This window comes from Temnothorax nylanderi, unplaced genomic scaffold (genome assembly GCF_030848795.1).
Source record: "Temnothorax nylanderi isolate EJ_2023f unplaced genomic scaffold, tnyl_v1.0 TNYL_tig0637_pilon, whole genome shotgun sequence".
Classification (NCBI taxonomy): domain Eukaryota; kingdom Metazoa; phylum Arthropoda; class Insecta; order Hymenoptera; family Formicidae; genus Temnothorax; species Temnothorax nylanderi.
In genome coordinates this window covers 24,470-52,391 of record NW_027249699.1, presented here as the reverse complement: position 1 = coordinate 52,391, position 27,922 = coordinate 24,470, and the positions used below count along the sequence as shown (strand labels likewise).

Below are 27,922 nucleotides of genomic sequence, written 5' to 3'. Positions count from 1 at the left end.
AATATTAAATTAATATTAAATAAATGTTAAGTAAATGTTTCTTTAAATCATTATTGCAAATAAATAATTAATGTAAAATAAATATTACATTACTGTCGAATAAATGTTAAATAAACGTTGTTTCAAATCATTATTGCAAATGAATAATTAATGTGAAATGAATATTAAATTAATGTCGAATAAATGTTAAATAAATGTTTTTTCAAATCATTATGGCAAATAAATAGTTAATGTAAAATAAATATTAAAATAATGTCGAATAAATGTTAAATAAATGTTTTGTTCAATTCATTGTAAAAATAATATGTAAAAAAATATTAACCCTCCCGAGGCCACACCTCTTTTTTTAATACGCCTTGATCACATTGGATGGTCGGCACCCAGATGGATTCAGTCTCATATTTCCAATTTAATTATGTGCACGTAAAAATTCATGAAACATCTTAAAAGGGTGTTTCAAATAAAATATGCAGAACCCGAAATGTGCTTGATGAACAAAAATGTTGTAATTTTTGGTCGCGATAAGAAATATACACCGATCGAGGTCACATCGCGGGTGGTCACAATCTATAATAACTTTCGAATGTTTATCAAACATAACTGACATGGCTTAAAGCCTTTCTGTACGCAACTTCGAGAGAAGGACTCAAACATAGGGATCCTAGGTGGAGGGACATTGATTTTATTAAAGCCTATCTTAAAAATATCGGGCCTGAATTTTTGTCTGGGTGGCCGACACCCACTCGAAGAATTAAAATAATGTCGAATAAATATTAAATAAATGTTTTTTCAAATTATTATTGCAAATGAATGAGTAATGTAAAATAAATATTAAATTAATGTCGAATAAATATTATACAAATGTTTTTTTAAATTATTATTGCAAATAAATAAGTAATGTAAAATAAATATTAAATTAATATCGAATAAATGTTAAATAAACGTTTTTTAAAATCATTATTGCAAATAAATAATTAATGTAACATAAATATTAAATAAATGTTGAATAAATATTAAATAAATGTTTTTTTAAATCATTATTGCAAATAAATAATTAATATAAAATAAATATTAAATTAATGTCGAATAAATGTTAAATAAATGTTTCTTAACTTATTATTGCAAATAACTTACTAATGTAAAACAAATATTAAAAATTATGGACCTTTACTCGCGTATAAAGCTGGGTCTAATCAACCAAATCTTAAAGAATTATATATAAAATAGGGGTAGAAAAGACTGAAAAATATAATAAAATTAAAAATAGATCGATATCTCCAAATTTGCGGAAGTTAGAGCAACCATAGACATTTTTAAAAAAATTCAGAATTTTTTTAAAAAAGAACCCCTTGATTATTAGCAATTTTTATTAATTCTATTATATTCTTCAGTTTTTTCTAACCCTATTTCATATATAATTCGTTAAGATTTGGTTGATTAGTTCTGGAGTTATAGAAATTTCGGTAAATTTGGCACATACACACATACACACATACAGACATTTTTTAAAATTACAATTTTTCGACGTTTTAGAACATTCTGAACACGTTCAGAAAAACAAAAAAAAATTTTTTTGTACGAAAACAAAGCTTCCTCTATGAGGAAGCAATAAACGTTAAATAAACGTTTAATAAATATTTTTTCTAAATTATTACTTCAAATAAATAATCAATGTGAAATAAATATTTAATAAACATTAAATAAATATTATTTTTACAATGAATTGTACAAATGTATAATTAAAAAAAAATAAATATTAAAAACACATTTAAAAAACATTGTCTGCTGATTGGGTATTAGTATGTTAATACTCAAGAATATTGCAGAATGGTCAGTACTGTGCCTATTAGTTCTTACAGTACTGGCAGTACTATCATGATAGTACTCCGAATATTAATCTGATAAAGTACTGACCACTTCAATACTTTGAAGTACTATTGAATGACATGATTGAATGAATAAGAATGAGTATTATTGCTTGTAGTACTGCCAGTACTGTAAGCACTGACAGACACAGTACTGACCATTCTGCAGTATTCATGAGTATTAACATACTAATACTCTCAATACTACGAGTACTGATCACTCAGTACTGAGTACTGATTGCTAGTACTACTTTTTCGTAAGGGTATAGCGCTTGATAAACGTTTTAAAAACGTTTAAAACCTAACGGCGTTGTGTAAGCGTTCTTACAAAGTTTAAAAGCGTATAAACTCTTTAAAAAACCCTGATCGAACGGTTGTCAACGCTTTATAAAGCTTCTTATTTTCGCCAGGGATGCAAAGAACGCATTGCGTGGGAACCGTAGTCCGTAGGCTGCACATGTATACAATGAATGGAATGGCTCAGAGTATGAATTAATACATTTAGTATTTATTAAATATCACTAACTTATTATCACACTCAAGAGACCCATACAGCATGAAATATTCCATGAATGTTCTATAAATATTCTTTAGAATATTCATAAATTTTCTATGAATGATCTATAAATGTGCAAAGAACGTGTAATGTCCCGCTTTGAATGTCCTTAGAAATTTCTGTAAATATTCTCGAATAATCTACAAATGTTTTATAAATATTTCCGCATAATCCATAATTTTTTTTATATATGCAAAATATATTTATGGAACATTTATAGATTAATTTAGGAACATTAAAAATGGAGTATCGCATATTTTGTATACATTTATAAAACAATTATAGGATATTTGTGAATATTTGTGAATTTATTAAAACAACTTGGAATACAGACATTTTTCTTAATATATTTGGGAATATTTACAAACATTTGTAGATTATTCGAGAATATTTTTAGAAATATTGGTTGCCCACATAAGGGTTAAAAAATAAAATATGTTTAACTCAATCAGCAATAATTGTGTGTTTCATGTTTGAAAAATTTTTTTAATATCTGTAAAATAATATAGGTACATTTTGATATTTAAAAAATATACATATCTTGCGAATGTCATACTCTTGCTTCGCCAGAGACCTGCTTATATTAGCCCTCAACTGAAATTTACTTACGAGTTAGTCTTACCATCATGCGCCGCCTAGCGGCGTCGTTCCAAACTAGCACGGAAAGATGCGCTACTATGCATCTTTTAATTAAGAATATTTCATAATATTTTAAAAATATTAAAAAAAAAAGATTATGGAACCAATAATAAATTTAAAATATTTTTAAATATTTTGGAACAAAATTATAAAACAATAAATATGTAGATTTAAATTAATATTTCAAAAATATATTTCAAATATTTAAGAAAATATTGTCTGGGTGATAAAAAAGAACATTTTTATAAATATTTTTAAAAGATTCTTAAAATATTCTTAAAAATGTTATCACAAAAGGTTTTTTAACTTTTTTAAAATATTCCTAAAACCATTTTAAAATATTTCTTGTAATATTTTTATAGAAATATTCAAAAATATTTTTTAAAAACATTTTGTGCTGTATGGGTAGGTCCGAAGTTAGAGGGAAGACTGTGGTAAATCGCTTACAGTAATCACGACGATTAACGTAGATACTAAATTTTTATCAAATTTTACGGGAGACCAGTGGCAACTTTCTACCTGTATAGATACATACCTGCTTGTGCAGATACTCCATTGAAATAATTATATTTATTCCAAAAATTTTTTATTAATGTTGATTTCTACGGTTGACAGATACTTATCATATTTGTTTTCTTATTATCTCGATCGTTATGGAGGTTCTAGGATTGAATATGCGCAAAACGTTTGCAGAATATTCATAAAATATTCTTGAAATATGCATAACATATTGACTGCGTTCGGGGAGCGCGCTATTAGCGCTATTGCATCATTCTATCTTTATCGCTCATCGGGTGTAAAACAAGGATAGAATAAGCAAATAGCGCGCTCCCCGAATCCAGCCATTGTTGATACTTCAAGAAAATCACGAAATATTCTATAAATATTGCAGAAAAATTTCTAAAAAGTTTTTATTAATGTTTTCTAGAATATTTATATAATGTTCCAAAATATTCTTTAAATATTCCTAGATTAGTTAAAATGTTTACAATATTTTTCCTAAAATGTTTATAGATTATTTTAAAAATATTCTACTAATATGTAAAAAATATTCTATTAATATTCTGATTATTTCATGTTCATCGCAATGTTTACAGATTATTATCGAAATATTCATAGCAATTCTAGAAAAGTTTCTTAGAATATTCATAGCACATGCTATAAATGTTTAAGAATATTAACAAAATGTTCTGTAAATATTTCAAATATTCTATATTTGTCAAAATATTTATAGAACATTCTATGCATTTTTTAAATGTACTAGATTTATTAGAATATTTGTAGAATATTCTATGCATATTCCAAATAGACAAAATTTCATGGAATATTTATAGAACTTCTACAGAATATTCTGAATGACCCGTGGAATATTAAAATATTTATAGATTGTTTATAGCACATTTCTTGCATATTCCATGCTGTATGGGTTGCGTCATAAAGAGTTGCCGTGTCTATTAGTAAATTTCGTATACTCACGACTTATAGATTGAAGCATCAATATCTGTACGACGAGGACGGTACGCCTTTGAAAGGCCGTATTACATTCAATATCGAGAATCCACCATTCTACCGAACGAAGAACAGAAAGAGAGAGAGAGAGAGACGGTAAACGACGACGCAGATTCTACTGGAAAGTTCTGGAAAGCTCTGGCGAGATTGGTAACACGACCAATATTTACACTCGAGAGAAGGCCCTTATTTCTAACTTGATCGAGGCCGTAAATCATGAGACTGTAATCACTGTCGTCGACAGTACTAAGGTAACGAGTCAATTTCCTTTTCTTTAACCAATGATCGTTTCTGAGAATACGTTAGATTTCGATCTAGCGCTGAATCGACCGCATGGTCATATCACGTTTCCGATCATTGGTTCCAGATAATCCGAGAGCACGACGAGAGAATCATTCATCTCTTACAAAGACGACGAGATAAATCCTCTGGATTCATTAGACTTTGTTAAAAATACTGAGCTCAGTAACTATAATTCTAAACTATTTCTCTGGTTAAAATGGCGATCGTCGATAAGGTTTCTTTAATATTCTATTTGATTCATTATATGTAACGATAATACTTTTCATTAACAACGTTATATTAATCTTTACATACTTGAGTGTGATCAAATCAATCGTTTCTTTTTTGTAAACAAGCGTTTCATTAATTGTTTAACACGATTCAAGTACAAATCTGTCGTTTGCGTTTCTTTAACATTATTACGAGCGTTTTCTTTATAACGAAGATAAGAGATAAGTTCATATAAATTCGTGCGAGCGTTTCATTAGCGATTACTTTAAGGTAGAATTTAGATATCATGATTTGAGCGATATTTGCTTATTTAAGAACGGACTTAACGTGTCAGTGTTAATGAATAATGCTATACATTGCATATACTCTATTGTTAATTGAGATTGAGAAATAATAGTTATCATATTATTGTCTCTTGGTTATTGATCGATCAACGAGTTTTGGAAACTGAGTAGTGTTGTTTTCTAAAAGATTATATATCAGAGACCAATTGAGTTGGCACATTAAGTCTATTCGTCTTATTTCTTATATTATTTCTGTGTTCTTAATATATATTGTGTTTATTATCCATGTTTGACAATTAAGATCCTTTTCTGGATAAAAGTAAAACGATTAGTCTCCTGAAAATCTGCAGGACATCAAAATCAGATAATTCGAGATACGTATCATCTTCAACTCAGTGTTGTATACAACACGAAAATCATGCTCTTGAAATAAGTGTTACTAAGAGACAGATACGTAACAAAATATCACGGAAGGGATCTTTACGACTAATTACTTTTTCTTTGCATTATATAAGAAACAGCTTACTTTATTGCATTCTATTTATTTGTATGATATATGTTCTTCCATTGGTATATATTTCTTTGCGAATACACAATCTCTGAGCAGTCCACTATTTGGTTTCGTGTTAGTTCCCTCATCAAATCATTAGACCTGGCTTCTGCGCGAGCTGGTGCGTAAACATTTATTTTCTGACATTATTTTTCAGATTACAGTCAGAAACAGAATTTTGAATTGATTTATTTGTGTATGTCAGCTGTGTATGCACACGAACACTACATCACACTAAATTCAAACTTAAAATTTTGAAAAATAAATAAATTCTGAATTATTTTATAAAATATAAAAAGGGCATATCGTATTATATTTTCCGTTAAATAGCAGTTTCGTACACTTCAATTGCGCTTGTTGCGCTCATTTTCATTTCTTATCTTTTGAAAGGATTAAACATATACCTATCTTACATCTCGAGTGCAGAAAGTGCCGCTAAAATAAAGTGGGCCCAACGGACCCGCTTGAAGTTGCCGCTCCGTCAACCGTTTCGCTGTTCAGAGAATTGCCATGTTGCACTTCACATCGCAGACATCGCAGTCAGGGTACGCGAGCCGCGTATCGGGTTCGAATCTTTTCCATATCTTTCGCGGTCACTGTTTAAGGGGATGCTGGAGTGACGGCCGAATTTCCTCGATGTCGATAATGTCAACATTTCTAATTTTGTTTTTCCTATATCTGTCTTTGTCTAACGAAATGACATCTGTCTTTGTTCGATTGCTGCGCCATCTCTGCTTACTAGCCTGCGTGTATATTTTTGTGAAAAATATACACGATTTCTTCGAAGCTCTAATTTTTTTTCCAGGCTTTCAATCTCAATTTCAACGGTACGTTATTGTTTGTGCACGTATTCTGAAGAGTGGAAACATTTCATTTCGTACATATAACTTATACAACTGTTTATATTAGAAAATATGGTTATGAGGTAACAGCATTTTTACATTTTTTTTCGATTATCACTAATTTTTTATATTCCCACTCTTCATTAGTACCTATACTTTACTCCTGTAAAAGAATTTTGCGATCTATAAAGCCGTTTCAAAAAACGAGCTTTGACTGTTTTTGTCGGTAATTGTCCCCTGTCCAGGATCCCCTTAAAAGAATCCCGTGCGCGAAGAATTAGCCCCGCGAGTGCATCTCGCCAAGTATCAAATATCCTTCGAGGTTAGTCTGTTAATCTCGTGCAATCGCTATTGTCCGCCAACGTCGTGATCTCGGCGTCGACGATGCTCTTCCGCCTGTCTGGAGTCCGGAATCAAAGTTCTTCTCGCGTACGTCGTTATTTTCGCAGTGCAACGGGAATTCAGTCGGAAGTGCACTCGGATCATCGCCAAGTACGTATACATTGGATAATTAGTCGCGTCGATCATCATTTTTTATATTCGAATTAATTATTAAATATCATATATTTGACCGAAAAAGTACAATTTTTATTCCGCCAACAATTAATTAACAATTAAAGCTCTTTAATCGATTACAATTGGCTATCATCGTCATGAAAATTCGACCATTGGTTTTGGTCAGATTAATCGTCAAGACATTTCGACCATTTGGTTCTTCTAAATTGATGGACCAAAACCCATGGTCGAAATTGTCTTGACGATGATAATACGCGCAAATCTACAGCAATGATGGATTTTTTTTATTTTTAAAGGATTTTAAGGATTCTATCAACTGGCAAACTGCAGTACCCAGGGACTCAGCCCATAACCTGCATATAACATCTGATTTAATTATACTAATTACATAACATAAGTGTATTGGAAAAACGATTTAATTCCAGAATGAGAAGTATGGGAAAAACTTGCAAAAACCTATTTTACATGACAATGCAGAGATACAAATACGCACTCTATTTAATCAATATCCATCCTTTAATCGGGGGGATCCTCCTTGTAATCTCGAGTTCTTAGAACTCTTAAAATTCTTTTTCTTTTTAAAAGAGGAATATATGGGATGATCGGGATCGAACTCATGACCCTTAAGCCCCTTGCACAATAGGCGATAGCGATAGCGATAGCGACAGCGACAAGGTTGCCGACAAAGCTATACCTTTGTCGGCGTCGGCGCCGTCGGCAACTTTGTCGCTGTCGCTATCGCGCGCGCGCGCTATCGCCTATTGTGCAAGGGGCTTTAGAATACTAATCTATCGCACTCACACTGAGCTACGAGACATCCCACAAGCCAATGATGGCAATCGCCGTTGTTTCCTTCAAGGCAATTTGTATCATATATCGCAGAACGCAATGTAATTCACATGTAATTGTATGTATAATCTTTGTTTAGGAGATCTCACACGCTTACCGAAGGGATGGAGTTTGAAGATTCCAATATGGCGGTGACTTTCGGTGAGTCTTTATTAAATTTTTGGCATGGAGATGTTTTGTTTTTATTTGTCGGACGTGTAATACGTTCATTTCGCTATATATTTCAAAAACAACTATACTCGACAAACTACACCGCATTTATGATCGGCATAGCTTTAATTACTACAGTACCCCTTACGGAAAGAAACTACAGCCAGTAAATATTACACTTGTGTAGTTACTACAGGACCACCTGTAGTTATCACAGAAAGGAACACAATAATCTGTAGTTATTACACGCTGTAATTACTTAGTGCGTGAAATCCCTGTAATATGGAATACACGTCTAATCATGAAGGGTGAAATCCACTACACGTGTAATCCACTATATATGTAATATACTACACGTGTGGTAAGTGACTTGTGTAGTAGACTACTCGTGTAATCCATTATATGTGTAATATACTACACGTGTGGTAAGTGACTTGTGTAGTAGACTACACATGTAATCTACAAAATGTGTAATACACTACTACACATGTGTATTAAACGTAATGCTACCAGTAATCCATAAAATTTGAAATAGCGAGTCTTATCATATATGGAGGGGTAAAAACCACAGTGGTGTAAGTCAAATTTTTAAAAATATTTTCTCGCGTGCATAGATGCAATTTATATATTGTACAGATTGCATCTATGCACACGAGAAAATATTTTTAAAAATTTGAGTTACACCACTGTGGTTTTTACCCCTCCACCTCCATATATAGTATACTTTTACTTCAATGCAGCTGTATATATATAAATTATTTCTATAAATATTGTTTGAAATTTATTAGATTTAATGTATCACTTTTTAACCACATTTTATTATTTTTTAATTTCATATTTTATAAGTAATTTCATAATGAGCCGGCACTGGTTTCTGACATTCACCCGACTTTAAGAAATATTATATCATATATCCAATTTAAAATTTTATTACTCTTTTTAAACTGAATTTGTTTCTTAAGATGATTTTTGAAAAATTATATATTTGTGCTGGTTATGACATATGTAGACTATATATAACACTTACATCAAATTAAGAAGTAGTCTACCACGTAAGGCAGTTGGCTCACGATCCAGAGGTCCCGAGGTCCCGAGTTCGAATCCCACCAAGGTGAGTGTGTTTTTCAAATACAAGAAAATATTTATAATCATAGACTGCATCTTAAGAAACAAATTTAGTTATAAAAAAGTAATAAAACTAAGGAAAAAATAATTTTTTTTATGCCGGGTGAATATCGGAAATCAGTGTCCTCTAGTATTAAGAGGACTGCAATCTTGTAGTCCTGTAATCCTGTAATATTTTCCTGTAATCCGAGCGTATAGTACGAAAATATTACAGTATATTACAATACTTCAGTCTGTAATTTTGTGTAATACTTTTATGTAGTTCCTGTAATATAATTTTCTGTAATCCGCTGTAGTTTCTTTCCGTAAGGGACATATTAGTTAGTTTTATATGAAAAAATTAGTCACGAGAAATTATTGCTGCAGGCAATATTGATTTGAGTATCACGCAATTATGATGGTAATATAAACATGTTAAACACAACCAACAAATTTTTATGCGGATATTAGAGAATGAAAATTTTAATATGTGATTTATGCACGCGTTATTGTTTATAACATATGTGGAGAACGAAACTGGAAATTATTGCATTTTATCGACATCGAAAGTTTCATTATGCTATTACAGAAACAAGTTGCGAGATGCATATGTCTGATATTTTATTCTTAAGCGATACCGTGAGCTTAAGCGATAAATAAGTTACTTATTTGTTCACAACCTTTTTATCATTTTTTCCGAATAGGGTAAGGAGGGGCTATTTGAGTCAGTTAAAGAAAAAAATTGGATAAACAAATTTTCATAACAAAAAGTCAAAAAGCCCTTTTCTGTCTTGAAATTTATCCGATTTTTTTCTTTAACTGTCTTAAATAGCCCCTCCTTATCCTATATGTAAAATAGGGTGAAATGTGTGCACACATTTTTATTTTTTCAGACAAATATTAATTGGCACAAATAAAAAATGCTCGTACGTATCACGAAAATGATTATAATTATTGAATTTATTGACGTATTAATTAAGTTTTCTGTTATTTGCTGAAGGTATTATTTAAATTAAATGAAAAAGAAAATATTTTTGTATATCTTAATTGCGTATAATATATTCATAAATATTTTAAATGAATTTTTTACCGTCTGATTATGTTTGCAATAACAAAAATTAGATTAAAATGGAAAAAAGTATATGGAACTAATATGAGAGAATATTGTTTGGGACCTCAGTTACGCAGGTAATAATAATATGAAATAATTACATTAATAAAAGATAAGCCACCGCAATACAGTAAATAATAAATCAGACTGTGTTTACTTAACATCGCACATTCAATTTATTAGAATTAGAAGAGTAATGCATTCAGTCGGCAGGGAAAATACAAGTCCTATGGTAATTATATATATTATAGATTATAGAAGTTTGGCACTCGGATCAGTTCACTTTTGGTGGATGTAAAAAAGCCTAACAGTTCGCTTCTAACATATTCATGAATCAACGAACGGGTTCTTTCTCTCTCACTCTCTCTTTCTTTCTCACTCTCTCTTTCTCTCTTTGATTTCTCTCGCGATAAAATGTTTTTAATTAGAATCTATTAATGCTATGAATTCATGGAACAGCACGTTCTACGTAGGAGTGTTGTACGCATTATAATATATATTTATATATATCATTATGATCGCTATAATCAACATTCACATTAGATTGTTTTATTAGATACGCTTCTAATTTTAGAGAAATTACATTAATCCACTTTCAGCCGAACATTTGTTTGAATTTCCGCAAACGAGATTTCATTTCCAATCCATTGTAATTTCATATCCCAAACAATTTAAGCCTTTTCATTGCTTTTGCTAAGGCTATTATATTATTATTATTATTATTATTTTATTAATATATAAAGATCTTTTAATATCCCCCTACGCGGCTATGCCATAAAAACAATCTCATTAAAAATTCTATTCAAATATAAATTTTAGTATCTATAATTTAATCTAATTAATTTATATACTTCGACCGGAATTGTTATATTTTCATTTATTGTTCACGTTAATATATAACTTTTATTTAATAATTGTGCCTATCGTATGGTATTAATTTGATTTAATTGTACAATTATTGTTGTGAACTAAAGAAAATTTAGCATGGACTATCGTATTTATTCGACGTTGGCTGAAAGTGGATTCATTGAGATTACCATGAATTCAAGGATAACATAACGTAAAATTTTTCTTAAGAATCAACGAATTGTCGTCAACACGCCTCTATTAATAAATTTTTCTCAGATAATACTGAAATCGCGCACGCACAATCCCGTTCATCGCTTATGAATTACGAACTCGCCGCGCGTCAACGATTCGTAGTAGAAAAGATCTATTCTCACTCGTGTAAAAAACAGCTTATAGACTTCGACCGTTACTGCTAATTCGCATTGAAAATACGTCAAGTAATCGTCTTATTTGGCGTCGCCTAGTGTCTATCGCTCGTTGAAGCTTGCACAGAAACGGATGAGAATTGTATAAGTTCCGTAGATTCTACAGATTCTAATTCCATCCGAGATAATCGTCATGACGATTCGTCGTGAAAAAATGTGACAAAAAGACGAAATTTCGTAAAAATAACCATGACGCCATCGATCAATCGCTTTTACTATTGATGATAACATAATCAATCGAAAAGAGTTGTCGATCTGTTGTACGGCACATTTTTAATAAGAACGGTGATCAATGTATGTCGCTACATAAAGATAAAATATATATTATTATATTGCCATAAAAAGAGCAAATGTTAATAGTCAATTTACATTTATTTAATGCACAATATGAGCAACATCGAAACAGTCGGAGAAACAATAGAATGAATTGATTGTGTATATGAGATCTATATCGGAGGAAAATGAAAGTTTGACAATACGGCGGTATAAAAAGATATGTCAAAACTTGAATAGCTGTTAATATAAATGCATTTTGTTTTGCGTTCTTTGGTGGCAAGTAACAAGTAACAGGAACATATATATATTTTCGATTACATTATGTATATTTAATCATTTTACAGTGTCATAAAGTTCCTGTATTATCCCGCTTACTCGATGTTTCCTTTGTTTATAATAATAGCTTAAGAGCGAAAGTTCCATTTTTTTTTAATCTTAATGCTTTGATTTTTATCCGGAACTTACGACAGTAGGGATCGATAAATGCCACTTTTATATAACGACCTTACTATCCTAGATTTACAAAAGGTGTAAAAATGGAAGGAGGTAAAGGAACATAAAATCTTTCTGAAAATCTGCACTCTAGAACGAGCCAGTAAACCGACGGACATTTCGCTTAGAATCAGAATTGAATTTGTCGTAAAAGTCTTGCTTTAGCGAACAGTCGGTCTGCCTTTTCAACGATCGAATTTATTTCAATCCGCCGGAAGGAAGAGGGAAGTAGGGTGGACATACGAAAAATCGACGTATTGTGATTAATGGAAAGAATGTCAGCAGAGTCAGACATTTCTTAGGCACATTGAGCTCGTGATAGCGGCGATAGTCGTGACATTCAAGAAGATCTAGGTTTCCCGTTTATATTGTTTTATAGGCTAATATAGTACACGAGACACTGCGAACTATCCCGGACCGCGAATTATCGATCATCGATCCTTTTCGATCCATAGGACCTCTCCTATAGTCTAAGAGTTCCCCTTTGCTTCTTTTAATTAGAATCGAGATGCATCGAGATCGGATGCCGACGATCACCGAGTTTTCCACCAAAACACATCGAACGTAGTTCATTGTTATTCGATATACGTGTCCGGCGCGATGATTTCGACGAACGATTTCCATAAACTCGCAGATTTCACTTTCCTTAGGCACATCAAGTCCATGATATCCACGATAGTTTCAATTTGCGCGTAAAACACATCAAGAAACGCTACGGCTTTCTTCGCGGAAACCGCAACGTGTTTCTCTCCTGCTAGACCCAGTATTGATCCCTCCTCAGCAACGGGTTCTTCTTGGTCCTTTGAGTTGTGGCCGACTGGCAAGGTAGATCGGACGTATCGAAGCTACTCCATTCATCGCCGTCCGCTACGCCGTAGGGATATCTCGCGGATATGTCGACCTCCGAACCGCTTTCCAGAGGGCTCAAGGGTATCACTTTACACTGGGGTAACGTTGAGGGCAACATCGGCAGAGGCGTGCTGGCCGTCACGCTGTTGTGATCGTTACCGAACGGCTTTAGATGCGGGGTGGCGGGCATCAGATGATCCGGTGGTCTGGGAAGCGGCATCACCCCGACAGCGGGCGTGGCTTCCGGTTTCTCCTCCTCGGCGTGCTTGTACTTGTTGTGCCGACACCTGATCGTGATAATCACGACCACGCCGAGGAGGAACACGCCGAGTAACATGCCGAGGATTAGCAGGTAATCGTTGCTCATGTTCGGCGCGATCGCCATCTCGCCCTCGTGACCGACCGGATCCATCGGGCCGCCCAGAGTGATATTGTCGTCGTCTATGTCGAGCTTAATGTGGAATTCGAAGTCGCCCACGGCCGGCTGGAAGATGGATGCCGCGAGGATGAAGCTGAAGCTGTCCGCGACACCGTCGATCGACGGTATCTTTCGGCACACCAGATATATCACCCCGGAGATAATCTCCTGGTGTGAGAAACGCGCCACTTCTCGCTCGCGCGCGCCTCTCTTCTCGCCGGACGACGAGGAGCTCCTGATAATCCTCTTGATCTTCGCGTATTTCGGCTTTCTCACAATGGTGTAATGGGGATTGCTGGTCGTTAACTTCGCTAGGGGTGTCGCGTCCAGATATTGTAGAGTTATTCGATTCTTCTCGCCCGCCAACGCCGTCATCGAGTTCATGATCATGAGAGGCACGACCTTGATCTCCACCCGTATGTGCTTCTGCTCGAAGCCGCTCAATCGCGCCGACAGTTCCAAGCTGTCGTTCGACACTGTCATGTCGGTCTGCATGAACATCACGCTTTTCGACAGCAGATCAGTCTGCTTGAACGTCACCGCGGCGCCGTCGCGTACATACAATATTCCGTGTTTCGGAAGTGTCGTAATGTCGTAGATCACCAGGTCTTGACGCGCATTTGTGTCGAGTTTAACGTCGTTCTCCGAGATAAGCGCCACGTTCGAGCCTTGCTGCAAAGTCACCGGCCCGGGTACCGTCACGTTCAATCGTATAGCTAAAACGTGGACATTAAAGACGGTATATATCGGAGTGAATGCGCCATCCCAGACCCTGAAGTAGATAGAAACGGTCTGCAACGTTCCATTGTGTTCGTACACCACTCGATTAGAATCCACGTCATATTGGGTGAACTTTGCCACAGGGCGCACTTCCGAAGTGTTCTGATCGAACGGCAAAAGCAGTAGTCTGCCGAATGTCGGTTCCGAAATCACGTCGTACATAATTTCTTCCGACGGAGTGTCGGGATCTGTGGTCAAAAGGCTGTCCCGAGTGATGGTTTGATTTTGATTTTGCACGACCGTGATGAACGGGTTGTTGGTGACGAGTTTGAAAGGCTGATCGTTGATCGGCTCGATGACGACGGGGATACTGGTGTTGCAAAGTAACACGTGGCCGGGTGTCAAGTATAACGAAAATTGAATGCGGTCTTCCAAGGTGTCCGAGTGATCGTGGTAGTAAGCGATTTTTCCACCCTCGATTTGCGGTTGTGTAAAAGTAGTCACGTTCAAGTCCGGTAGAAGCATCACGTGCCCGTGACTAGGTTGATGAACCAATCTCGATAATACCGCCGGATTCGGGATCCCAGCATTAATTTGTAGATACGACACGATACCGCTTATATTCATGATGACTTCCGCGGAACCACCCTCTATGACTCTCACATTTTTCGTCGAAATATACCTATCCAAGCCCCCGCTCGAAACTGATATATCTATTTGGAAAAACTGCGAGACAAAAAGTAGATTATCAGAGATAAAGTAACATTGCTTGTCGAAAATCTTAAGTTTTAAATATCAAAGACTTTGAATTTCTTAACTAAAAGTATAAACGCCGTCTTTTATAAATTATAAAGTGCGTAATAGAAGATAATATATTTATAATAGATTTTTTTATTCTCTTACCTGATTCGTTAAAGTTCCAGTGAAGTGCGCCTCGACGTCGAATGTGAAAGAGTCGTTGGCCGCAAGGTCCATGAACTGCTTGGTGTGCTCGTAAATCACTTTGCTATTGTTTATATCTCTCTGAGTAAATCGCTCGACTTCAAGCCATACCCCTTCACTTGTCTCCATTATAACTTTGCCTAAATGAGGCCCATTTCGCACAGTGTATCTAATCTCCCTCGCTTCGTCAGAACACGTCGTTAATAAGAGCTTGTCTGATATTAATTTCCTAGTAAGGGGGAAGACATTAAGGGGCATATTGTGTTCGATGTTCAGACGAATTGGCTTTGTGGCGACCATAATCGTGTAAGACTTTGTCGTGTGTACACCATCGCTTAAAATAAAATTGAACTCGCCGTCGGATCCATCTGAAAAAAAATGTTATACATTTTCACTTTTTTATACGATATCTCGTATTGAGATTGCAATATTATTACTTTAAAAAGTATTATAATTGTAGTTTAATTTTCTAAAACAGCCTTGTATTGCAAATTCTTAAAATTATTATGCATTTATTTTATGTATAATTTAGCATATAATTATATAATTAGTATTTAACATTATATTTACATGTATATAATGTTGAAAGTTTTAGCAAGATAGCCCGTCTGTTTAAAAATTAATATTTTAAATTAATATTGTAATATACTTACTCGTGTGCGTGAATACCACTTGTGATTCATCGATTTGACTCTGCGTAAAATTATAAATATCCACGTCGGGTGAAGTGATTAATGAGATATATCCATTTCTCACACCAGTAATGTTGAATGTTATATCGTACGGGGCAGTGTCGTTGTCTACAGCCGCTAAGTTTGTCGGCGTCAAAATAACGGATCCGCCTTGCCAAACGTTTAGCTTAGTTCTATTCACTAACACAGGAATCTCGTCGTTAACGGGTTGAATGATAATTTGTACGTCAAAGGGCTCGCTCAACTTATCACCGGCGGTGACCACCATCCTGAAGGAATCGCTCAAAAATTCGTCCCCGTTGTGTTTGTACAATATGACTCCGGCGTTCAGATGCTTCTGTGAAAACTTCTTTACCTGGGTGTTCTTCGTAGAATCGAGAATCGTACCGTGCTTCGGCTTTTCCACTACTTTATAATCCGATACCTTGCCGGCGTAATACGGCGTTACGACCAAGAAGTTCGTCTCACTCAGTATCACGCCTTTCCCTTCCACTACTGTGAGGCTCCTCGCCTCGACGTAGAGTTTCTCTGGCACTATCACGAAATTCACGCATAGACCGCGTAACCACGTAATACCGTTGGTAACGTCTACGAGGAAACGATCGTTCGTCTGATTCATCACCGATTGAACGTAGAAGACGCGATTGTCGTTTATCAGACTCTGCTCGAAATGCTTCACCGCGTTACCGCTGTACTCTTCCCTCATCTCCTCGCTGTGCTCGTCGTGGATCTGCAGATCCAGGTAGCCATTCTGCGGCCACTCTCGCACGAAATAAACGATTTCGGCTGGCGATATTTTAGGATGCATTATCTCGAGACTCTTCCGATTCAGCAGAACGCTCGTGGCTTCTTCGACGAATATCGTCTTATTATTTTGAATAATCAACGATTCCCAATAGCTCTCCGGGTAGACTCTGATTGTAAACGCATCATCAGCGTCCGCGCCTTTAACAAACACTTTGAATCTAAAAGTGTCTTTTGTTAAAGATCCACCCAGATGCTTATACAACACACTACCGTGCTTCAGATCATCCTCCGTAAAAGTGCTTGACTCTCTACCATGCTTCATTAGTACGCCATGCTTCGGTTTCTCCCACACACTGTACTTTACGTCCTTCTCCGTGACATACACGTTCGTTTCTATTTCCAAGTCTTTCGATCGGAGCACCACGGATTTGTTAAACTGAACGTCCGACCCGTTGCTCTCGCGTAACTTGATGTACGGCGGGCTGGCTTGAATTTCGAAAACACCAGTCCTGGAAAAGTGACCGTCAGTGATGTCGAATTCAATTTTCTCACGTTCATCCCCCTGATGCCGGAAGAGTATCATACCGTCGTTAATATCTTGTTGCGAAAATTCGCGTATCTGTACCGAGGGATTGGTCACCCTGTATAACTCACTTTTCTGGGCATCCTTCCTAGTGTAAATAAGCTCGCTCGCTCTAGTACCAATATCCTTATCCATGTACGCGAGATCCTTGTTGGTTATCAGTTTTTCGCCTCTCGACACGACGTGAAAAATTCGATCGACTGTTCGCTCCGGCGGATTATCGTTTCTCATGATAATCTCGATTCGAAATTTCCCGATGTACATAAAATCTGTGGAATTCACGGACATTGCCACAAACTCGAAGGAATCCTCTTTTGTCTCCGAATCATCGTGCACGTAATATATCGTTTGCGTCAATACGTCTTCGAATGTGAAAGATGAGACATTTTTTCGATCCTGCGATATCGAACTGTTCGCGATGGAGAGCCAACCGTGATTCGGTTTTACTGTTAGATTGTACACCAGAGAGGATATTCCGTATTCCTTCGGATTCACGTGTGTGATTCTCAGAGGTACTTTTGAACCCTCGTCAACTTTCAAATTCTCCATGCCCTCGAGCGATTTGCTGTTCTTGCCAAGATAATATCGAACTTTCAAGTTGGCGTGTATATCGACGCATTGAGGCGCGTTAACTTTAAACGTTATTTCGTCGAGGATATTGGAATAGGACCTACCGAACAGACGGTAGCTCAGTCTATCGGCTTCGATGTCTTCCTGCGTGAAGGTATCGTCCGTCACGAGTTTACGATCGAACAGAAATAAATTGCCGTATCTTGGTCCCGTTATCAGAGTGAAAACGATCTTACTTGGTGACGTAACTAGCGGATTCGTCTGGTACCTCAAGTGGTTGCTCGTGATAGTGACGTTCGACGTATTGGTAAAATTAACAGGCATCCTTCTGGTCTCCTTCAGCTCGAGGTCGATGAAGGTAATACGAAAGTCGTAGGTCTGCTGTGTCTTCACTTCGCGCACGCTTGCTTGAAATTTAAACTCGTCCTGATTAGGACTGCCGACGTTGTGAAGGTAACGAACGGTGTGCAATTCCACGTCCCGACTGGTAAAATGGTCTACGTTCGCCCAACTGCTCGAAACGTCCTTCAATTTCTGCAAAACACCGAATTGTGGCGGCGAGACGACGTCGTAACGAATGTCAATGGTGTTGTCATCCGAATTTGTGGCGAACGAGAGATTCGCCGGTGTCAAGTAAGAGAACGAACGATGCACCACAATGAGCCCGGTATTGTGCGTCAGCTTGATTTGCAGCGGGTAAGCCGATACGCGCAGATACGCGGGCTGACTGCTCTCGATGCCGTCGCTCACTTGCAAACCCAACATCGCGTTCGGTTTTGCTGAAAAATTAAATACGTTTCGTTCATAAAAGCTTTTCGATGAAAATATAATGCTTCATACATTCTTCATTGCCCTGCTTTTATATGTACATTAGAAATAAAAGGTATCGCGCAACAAGGAAATAAAAAGATAAACAAATATGCTATAATTTATGATATAACACTTCGTTGATTAATAATAATGAATCGTTACCGTTTCCACGATGCACATACGCGATGAGGCCTTGCATTAATTCGGCCTGCGTGAACGTGTCGATAGGTCGAAACGGATAAGTAACTCTTTCGATATGCCCCGCATCAGTATCCGCTCGTAAAACCGTATAAATCAGCATTTCCGACGGGGTGTCGGCGTCTATAGCCCATATTAGCTCCTTGGTCAGTGTTTTTCTTGTACCCTGCAAATATCAGCGTTTTTCGCACATTTTATATTTGCCTGAGATCATCCGGCGAATGCTGCACAGGCATATTGGATGAAAGGATTCAGCGAATTGGCGAAGAATTGCGCTGTTATTTTCGCGCTGACGTAAAACACTACACACATGAAACGCATAGCGAACATACACCTTGTGTATTTTATACCAATATATTCGTTATCAATCAATCTTTTCTATTCAAAGATAATTTGAGAAAATGGGTAAAAAATCTTGTTTTTACTTTAATATTATTATGCACTGGTTAACATGATAATTATTTTTGTCCGCACATTTTTATAAGAGTTTCAAAAAATAATTAATGGTCGGTTTAGTAATTACAATTAGCTGTTATTTTCGTGTTTGCTAAGACGGCTGTAGCGTACTTAGTACCTATATTGGAATCGCCTCGAGGCATATGCATATGAAGTTAAATGAACATAAATATCGTAATTGTAATTTCCGTCTTCATATTCCGCGATTATTGCCCTTCCGAGAATTTGCAAGCGGATTGAAGAAAAAAATATGCGTTATGCGCGTGCATGATATATGTATACGCGCGCATACCCTCGAGCTTACACGCGCAGTTAATTAAGAGCGATGACCGGCGCGCGAGCGAGTTAAATCGATTTCGTTGCGGCTAAATTGCCACGTTCTCCGAAGATGCACGAGCCACAAATAAGCTACTATTTCATCTGACCTCCATTAATTGATTTAGTTGAGTGGCGGTGAACTACCGGTTGTTTCGACCAAGCCACAGACGCAACGTGTTCCGAATTATCACATTGTCGCCGGTATCTTGACGAAAAATGTTTCGGTGGGAGGCTAAAAAAGCAGAAGAGCTTACTAGTTTATTTTCGTGTCTTACTTGGGCCAGACGCAGCACTTTCGCGGTTGGTATCTCGAGTAACGGCGGGTCATTGACAGGAGTGACATTAACGTGAAGAGGGAATCTGAGGCGTCCTTGGAGGTATCCTGGAAGCGTATAGCCTGTCCCGGCCACCAACGTCAATTCCAGAATCATGCTGTCCTCTGTGGTTTCGCTACCGTCGTGCATATACTGTATCTGTCGGAGAAGTCAATTATCATAAGGACAATGCTGTACGTCATATCTAACTTGATACAGCAATATTCAGCATGCAGCGAAATCAGAGAATTAACGTGAATTTAACGCAAATTTTTATTGCTAAGCGCCAATGGAGCGCAGATTTAAGAACAAATGACGCTGATCGCGTTTTTCATGCTTGCGCAGTCAGTTGGCGAAGCAAATTTGCATACGAAAGAAATCGCGCGAGTATCAATAATCCGTCATGTATCTATCGCGATATCGGCAACCTAATACAACAAGGAACGTGTGAACTTTAACTTGCGCGGCGATAGCTCGCTGTTTCACGAGAATCTCAATCGGCAAACACACACTACATCGTGCTACAGAATCAGAATTAATCATGTGAGAGTACGTCGGAGTACCTGGCTCGTGTTATCTTTTCTGGCGTTTGATCTAACACTCGAGATCGACCGCGATTCAAAATTAATTAGAGCGACAGGAGTTAAGTCGTCGATTAGCATATCGAGTGGGCGTCGTCCCCACCGCTGATCCGAGACAAGAGGAAGACTTCGAGCTTTATTTCCCCCCGTTCTTTTTTTTTAACGATTAGAAAGCAATTGGTAATACGCGACAAACGATGGCGCGGCGGATAAAAAGTGGCCGATACGCGATCTTTAACGAAAAACCATTAATGAGCGATGGCGGGGCGGTTTATAAATAGAGCACTGTCGCTAGATAAATTGAGTGTGGGTAGGTAGCGGGAGGAGCAGGCGAGCAAACGAGTGAGAGCGCGACAAGTCGGCCGACCCTCCCATGTTCCCGCCGCTAACGATTCTAAAGTTAGTCCTTATGGCGTGTACTATGTATAGCAGCGCGTGGTCCTATGACGAACTGGAAGAACACATGATTCTCCACGTTCTCCGTGCCTATGCCCGGTCAGCCGACTTGGACCGCGTTTAGTCCACCTGATATTAATTAACGTCAGGTGCACGCCGACCGAGTTTCGCCTCTTACACGTGCTCCCGCGAAACTCCTCGGCGATTTCGAGTTTTATCGTCACGCGTGTAACCGAAGGGTGGACACTAATATAGCAGTAATTGTCGCAACCGCGGACTTACGATCGAGCGACGAGTTTGAAATGGAATTGAACGTTAATTAGAGGATTTAGTAAATCGATGGCTGGCTCTGATTGAACGGTTACCTTATCCTGATTGATGTCTTGCAACGTGAAGGAGTGGTCATTCCGAGATGTTAGGAGGTCCAATGCTAACGTTCCGTAAGTTGGCGGTGTCACCAAGGTAAATGTGACACCGGTTTCTTCGACGCCGTATTTGGCGATGTCAAGCACCATCGCGATGTTTTCGCTCGTTACTAACACGTGCTCCCCCTCGGAAACTAGTAGAGGGCTCAGAGAGAGAATTTCCAAATTTACTGGAAGGGTGGTGTTCGAATAGATCTGCAAAGACGCCACATCTATTTCTTATTTTGTGAACGCAGATATTAGTCTTATCTCAATATTAGCAACATCTATATATATTTCTTTTGCTATACATAGCTGTTTCTAATATTGAACATATATATGTGTATTGCTTTTATTAAGCTGTTTATTATTTTAATAATAAAGATTGTTATATAAACTCAATTTTCATTGATATCGATGCAATAGAGATGCAAATAAAATTAAATATTCCACATTAATTACATCGCAATGATTATTAAAGAGTAATCTATATAGGCAGTATATCTTGACTAAGTTAGCTATGCATCTCTCCGTAAATCCATACGCTAGTTGCCGGTGACATAATTAGCTCGCAACCGCAACGTAACCCTCGCCAAGTAGGTGGAGCGTCATTGGAACTCAATTAAAATTGATCTACCTTGTAGTCCTCGGCGTAATTCGACTTGATGCACAGAGACTGGTCGCAGTTGCATCTGAATGAGTTGACGCCCAGTTGCATACACGACGCACCGGATACGCAGGGATCAGCCTCGATACACGGATATCCCCAGACGCAACTCACGACGACACCCTGGCTGACCTTGACGTCCGGCAAGCCGAGGTCCCGGTTGTCGAGGACCATGTTCCGTATGCAGCCCTTGTAACTCACGTCGCCGGATCTGAGACCCTTGCTCAGGGCCCGAGCGCGTTTGTTCAGCTCCGTGCCGCCGATGTACAGGGTGTCCGCCAGGTCGAGGAACCGATTGCCGCCGGAAGGCAGGGCCATTGTTTTCTCGTGACGATCGACGGCGATACCGAGACCGCTCGGATTGAAATCCACGATTACGCTGTGCCATTTGCCATCAGCCACCGGAGTGCCGTGCGTCAACTCGGTCGGACCGTTCCCTTTGTTCATCAATAGTCGAATCTTACCCTCGAACAGCTCGATGCCGAGGTAATCGGCGTAGGATGATTGCCCCGTGTTATAGAGCAACAAGCCACTGTCGGCGCCGGTCTTCAGCTCGAATTCCCATCTGTAAAGTCGTAAGATGGAATTGGCAGGAAACTTCGTTACTGCCCCTTAAGAAAGGGCTGCGCAAACCGAATCGGACTCGTCTGATGTTACGGCCGTTACACAACGACTTCACGAGGCCATGGAGAATACTCTTCCAGATAATGCCGCTGATACCTAAGCCGCGCGTGCGTGCATCGGCCGCGGCGCAGCAAATAACGGAAAACTTCGTTATTATCGTACATCTTAGCAATCGAATTAGAATTTTGCGGTTGATTTTTTCGTATGATTCACAAGCGCTGCAACTAATGCAGTCAAGTAATATATATACTACGAACGAGAAACTTTCGCAAATGCATCGATCAAGCGTAACACCGTTGGACGATTCTGCATTTCATTGAAAAGCTGTAACAGATTCTTTAAGAAAAAAAAAACGAATTGAATTGTAACCAAATTTCAACGAGATACACAAAATTCTGTAAGAATAGTTGAGCTATAAAAGTATAGCGGTGAAAATCCTACAATTCAAAGATGTAATAATTTAAATCTTCAAGAATATTGCTTCTACAAGATAATTGTATGTTTTGCTCTACGTTTAATCATCGTTCTCGGAACAGTACGGGTGTTCAGACCTCGCTACAGAACGCGATAAACAAGCGAAACGTTATTCGTGCAACACGAGCGAGTTAAACGAGCGAGGCAAACGATGGTAGCAGGAAAGGGGGAAGGGGGGAAAGAAGATTGTTCGCTGTGAATTTATAATTGTAATCAAATCAAATTTCGCTCCAGTCGACTTCTACCCGGAGAAACTTTGGGACGAGTGATTTTCGTATCTTGCGCGGGGAAGACGCCCGAGACTGCCGCGAACACGAAAGCCGATTATTTACTTCAGCGAGTGGATTCATTACTTTGCTTTTGAAGTAACATCACAGCGAAGTGCTACAATGGTGGTTACGAAAACGGAGTAGACTTTCATCGTCATAACAGAAGGATGCAATAATATACAATAACGCGATAGTAATGTATACCGGGGCTTTGAAATCACTGTTGCGCGTTGTATTTGTGTTACAAATACTAATACCACAAAAAAGTCATACCACATATTTCTAATATATTTATTTCATTTCGTTTCATCGCTATCACGATATTCCTCTACATTCTGCACTTTCATTATCTTCTATCGACAACAGTTGGGGGAAAAAATCTGATATGATACTAGAATACTCATATCATAATTAAGCTCTCCGAGCCAAGTTTAATTATGTGAATCATGATTATCTCATCGGGAATTAGCTCATCATTTAACTCTGTTAAATCCGGGAGTTAATGAAAATACCTGATATGTTAGTCAATGTCTTACTGCGCAACACAATTCGCAACGGTTGTAAGCAAACATGTACCTGTGCGAATTGTAAACGCAATTAGTTGTTTACCATGCTGGAGGTACACTAAGGACTCTAATACGGTCCGCTTGTGTCTCTACGTTTCTCATCAGTCGATGCTTTGCTTCCAAAAGCGCAGTATAACATGTTCGTTCCTTTGTACGTTAACGATCGATACTCGTGAAAATTAAATCCGTTGGAAAAATTTCCAGTTGAAATTACAAAAAGACATCCGACCCTCCTCTCTATGTAATTTCTTTAATTTTCATCGATATAAATTGAAACTGAAACACTAAAAGCACGAGATACAAAAATTATAACTTGATTTATGTTAAATACGACAATTTCACGTTTTGTACGTAATGGAAGAAAACCAATGAATTAAATAATGATTAAACGGCAAATGAAAAGTGCACTCGATTTAAGTGGAGACTACTCGAACGTCTGTATGAACCATGCATACTCGTGACACTTGAATCTTCCAGATCAATTCAACTCAGAAAGCGCACGTCGAAACCTTCACAGTACGTCGATTTCACGAAGAACGCCGCGGAAGGAAGACAGTTACGACTGTCCAGTCATCCATTCGATTCCCCTTGACCATCTACTTATCCGTTTATCGGCGAGATATCTACTGGTATGCACCACGTATCTGTTCGATGTGAAGAAGAGAAGTCGGTTTCTCTCAAACATTTACGCGAAAAAACGGGCTGACCTTTTGTCTCGCTTTTAGCCGCATTAACGCAACAGGTTCCAACATTTATTTTCTCAGATAAGTGTTGAATTAAGGTACTACTCCGGACTAGTATGCTTTTAATTCGGGACAACAAAAGAGCCCGGAGTACCCGCGGCCGGAGCTTCTGCGAACGTACAAGACACGGCAAACCATGCGTCCAGGACTTAACTATCTGCATGTGAAGGTCGGTATTAACCGCGCTTACTCGGCGTACACCGCATTCGTGTGAAAATGAACCGTTTTTCCGCCTCTTAGTATACTCCCGAATAATTTTCACTGCAGGATAGCACAGCGAGGACACATCTGGCTCACCCAAGTTTTTAGTCTCCTCGGACGTGCTTAGCATTTTCGTACTGTATTCGCGCAAATAGAGAAAGTTTGTCATTCTTCTTGCAGAAAATTAATAACCAAGAAAAAAAGGTGAAAATATAGATCGTAAGACGCTTAATATTCTGCTGTAGCCATTATTGGAAATTACTATCATCCTATATAGTGGATGTACGTTTTTCAATGTAAACATCGCTGGTCTTCGCTGAGTTTTTAATTTATAATTAAATTTCGAGGCTTTCGAGGTCCTGGTTCTATTCTGAGATAGGTATACCTTTGAAATATACCGCGGGAATCCACGAAACCACAATGTACACAATTTGCTCCTGGGAGACCTTGCAATATGCTTGCACATGTCCACTTCGCTCAGATAAAAACGACGCGTTTGTATGCCTCGAAAATTCATTTTAAAAAATATTACATATATCTATGTGTATTTTTAGTTACATTCTGTCGACTAGCTTTCTATTCCAGTAACATAAATATATTCTTCTTTTTCTCAATTTTATAGGATTATAAAAACTTGTATATTCTGGATTAGATTATACGTTTTTACGTCTAAATTTATCGATAATTATTATATTAATTTATTAATATGATAGTTTATATTAATTATAAGTAATTAATATAATATGTATGTACCTACATATAACATATAATATAAGTTATATACAATAATGTATATTATATTATAATTACTATGTTAATTAATATAATTAATATAATAATTATTATATTATTTATTAGTTAAATTATTATTATATCCTACGCTGAGAAAGGATATAATCAAGTTACGGTTATCGTACGGAATTTATCATTAAATAAAATTGCCCTCCAGTTGCACGTATACTATATTGTATACTAATTAATTCATTAGTGAAAATTATGAGACTCACGACTCTATATCGTGAATAGTATTAATTTCACAAACGATTGCTGGCGCACTAAGTAGCTTTATCGTTATAAGCTTTCGGGCCAATCGACTGTTTCGCCTTGTCGAAAGTCCTTGTGCCGTACTGAAAAGAGGGATCAAAGTGTTTCCCCATTGACGAAGCATCGCTGTCTGTCTCATTGCGAGAGTTAACAGTGACGTAACTCTCGCGATTGAAACAGTTGTTACCGAGAGCTCTTCGAGGATGTAACAACGTTCTCATTGGATTTAATCGTTAAAAGCTGCTCGAGGGACGAGAGTGGTATAGGAGTCGCGTAACATGAAAGGCCTTCCCTGACCGATGACTTGAATGCGGCTTGGATGTAGATACAACTATGTGCAAGAGTATGCGAGTTATGCAGCCCCGCCGCGCCGTCGACCTCAGAGAAACGGATTTCCCGCGGTATTACCATAAGATATTGGATTCATGCACCAACGTATTTATTTTACGTGATGGCGCGCGATAGAGTTACCGCTAAAACTTGCCTCATAAGCCTCACCAAAAAGAAAAAAAAAGATAAAGAAACTCGATCGAATTTATGCAAGTGTGAATTTTACAATATCTCTGAAATTTCTTTAAAGATACATCATTGTCGAGTAAAATATAAAGCTGCGTATAAATAACGACCAAGATAATTAAGTGGATTAAGATAATTATGTAAATAACGCTGGTACAATAGCTTAGCGCTGATACAGCGCTGCGTCCTTTTCTCCGCATCGATATAACCATTATCGATGATGCAGGATGTAGGTGATACGGCTGCGTCGCGACAGTTTAATTACGTTTTCTACGGTCCCGTAGGTGCGACGATGATAAATGGAGGTGGTATACATTACAACGGAAAGCGGTACTTTTGGCATATATACCTCGAGCCGGAGCGCGGAATGGGGCGCGGAATGGCGACGAAGGCGCCGTCCTCGACAAAGCTGACTTCCGTGCTCCTCGTGGCGTCGAATTCCGGCGAGCAGCCCCACGTTACGGCCGTTGCCTCCGACTGGCCCTTCCTCGACCTGGCGTACTCTATAACTTTGGCACCGTTGTAAATTATGTCGGCCATGCATCCCCTCAGATAATCCGTGTGACCTGCGAATCAGACGGACGAAGGTGTTATCCTCGCAAATTAGTCTCGGCGCGTAATATCGACGGGAAAAACCTTTTGCAAAGGGATTATTACGTAATGACGACGTAGTACACTTTCAATGCATTCACTCGCATTTGGAACAAATTTGTAAAACACGCGTACAGTTTTGCAGGTGGTGTCCATTAAACATTGCATTAATGAGGTCGTTATTGATTCGCGTTTGAATCATACGTAATACGCTACGTAGAAATATAACCGCGGAACGATTGCGATTCCAGACGAATGAGAGCTTTTAGCAGCAGCGGCAAACGTTATTACTTTTTATTTTCTCTGATTGGTGGATGGTGCATCATTAGTGAATGGAAGAAAAACTAATTAGAAGATGAATCGTTGCGCATTTGCTATTAATCGCATTGCGCCAGAGAACACAAACGCCAGTCGATACGCAAACATTCTTCTTGTTTAAAAAATGTTTTCGTTTTAATAATTCTTTTGTTGAAAACGAACGGTTGACTGATACAATGCCCGCTTGATTTTCGTGCCCGATTTCACTTAATTACAACAGTCGAAGTGTTCCCCTTGTGAAATCCAATTTCGCCGAGTATTCGAAACTTCCTGCGACACAACGTTTTGTCACGCGGGGAAGCGAATAATTTATATACGTATATAATATAAGCGTGATGTACTTGATATTTGCGACAGATGCAACGGATTCGGCGAAACTGG

The 27,922-nt window shown here is 37.7% G+C and overlaps 1 protein-coding gene across 1 annotated transcript in view; it reads right to left on the bottom strand.

Moving 5' to 3' along the window:
* Positions 1-10,640: 10,640 nt before the first annotated feature.
* Positions 10,641-27,922, bottom strand: part of Kon (chondroitin sulfate proteoglycan 4-like protein) — a 40,489-nt gene continuing 23,207 nt past the window's right edge. The window contains exons 3-10 of the mRNA XM_071723696.1: positions 26,982-27,198; positions 22,166-22,760; positions 21,490-21,744; positions 20,109-20,306; positions 19,024-19,225; positions 16,113-18,830; positions 15,421-15,827; positions 10,641-15,243 (exon numbers count right to left, since the gene is read on the bottom strand). Coding sequence (XP_071579797.1) covers positions 13,285-15,243; positions 15,421-15,827; positions 16,113-18,830; positions 19,024-19,225; positions 20,109-20,306; positions 21,490-21,744; positions 22,166-22,760; positions 26,982-27,198 — 6,551 coding nt within the window. The 3' untranslated portion in view covers positions 10,641-13,284. The remainder of the gene's footprint in view (positions 15,244-15,420; positions 15,828-16,112; positions 18,831-19,023; positions 19,226-20,108; positions 20,307-21,489; positions 21,745-22,165; positions 22,761-26,981; positions 27,199-27,922) is intronic.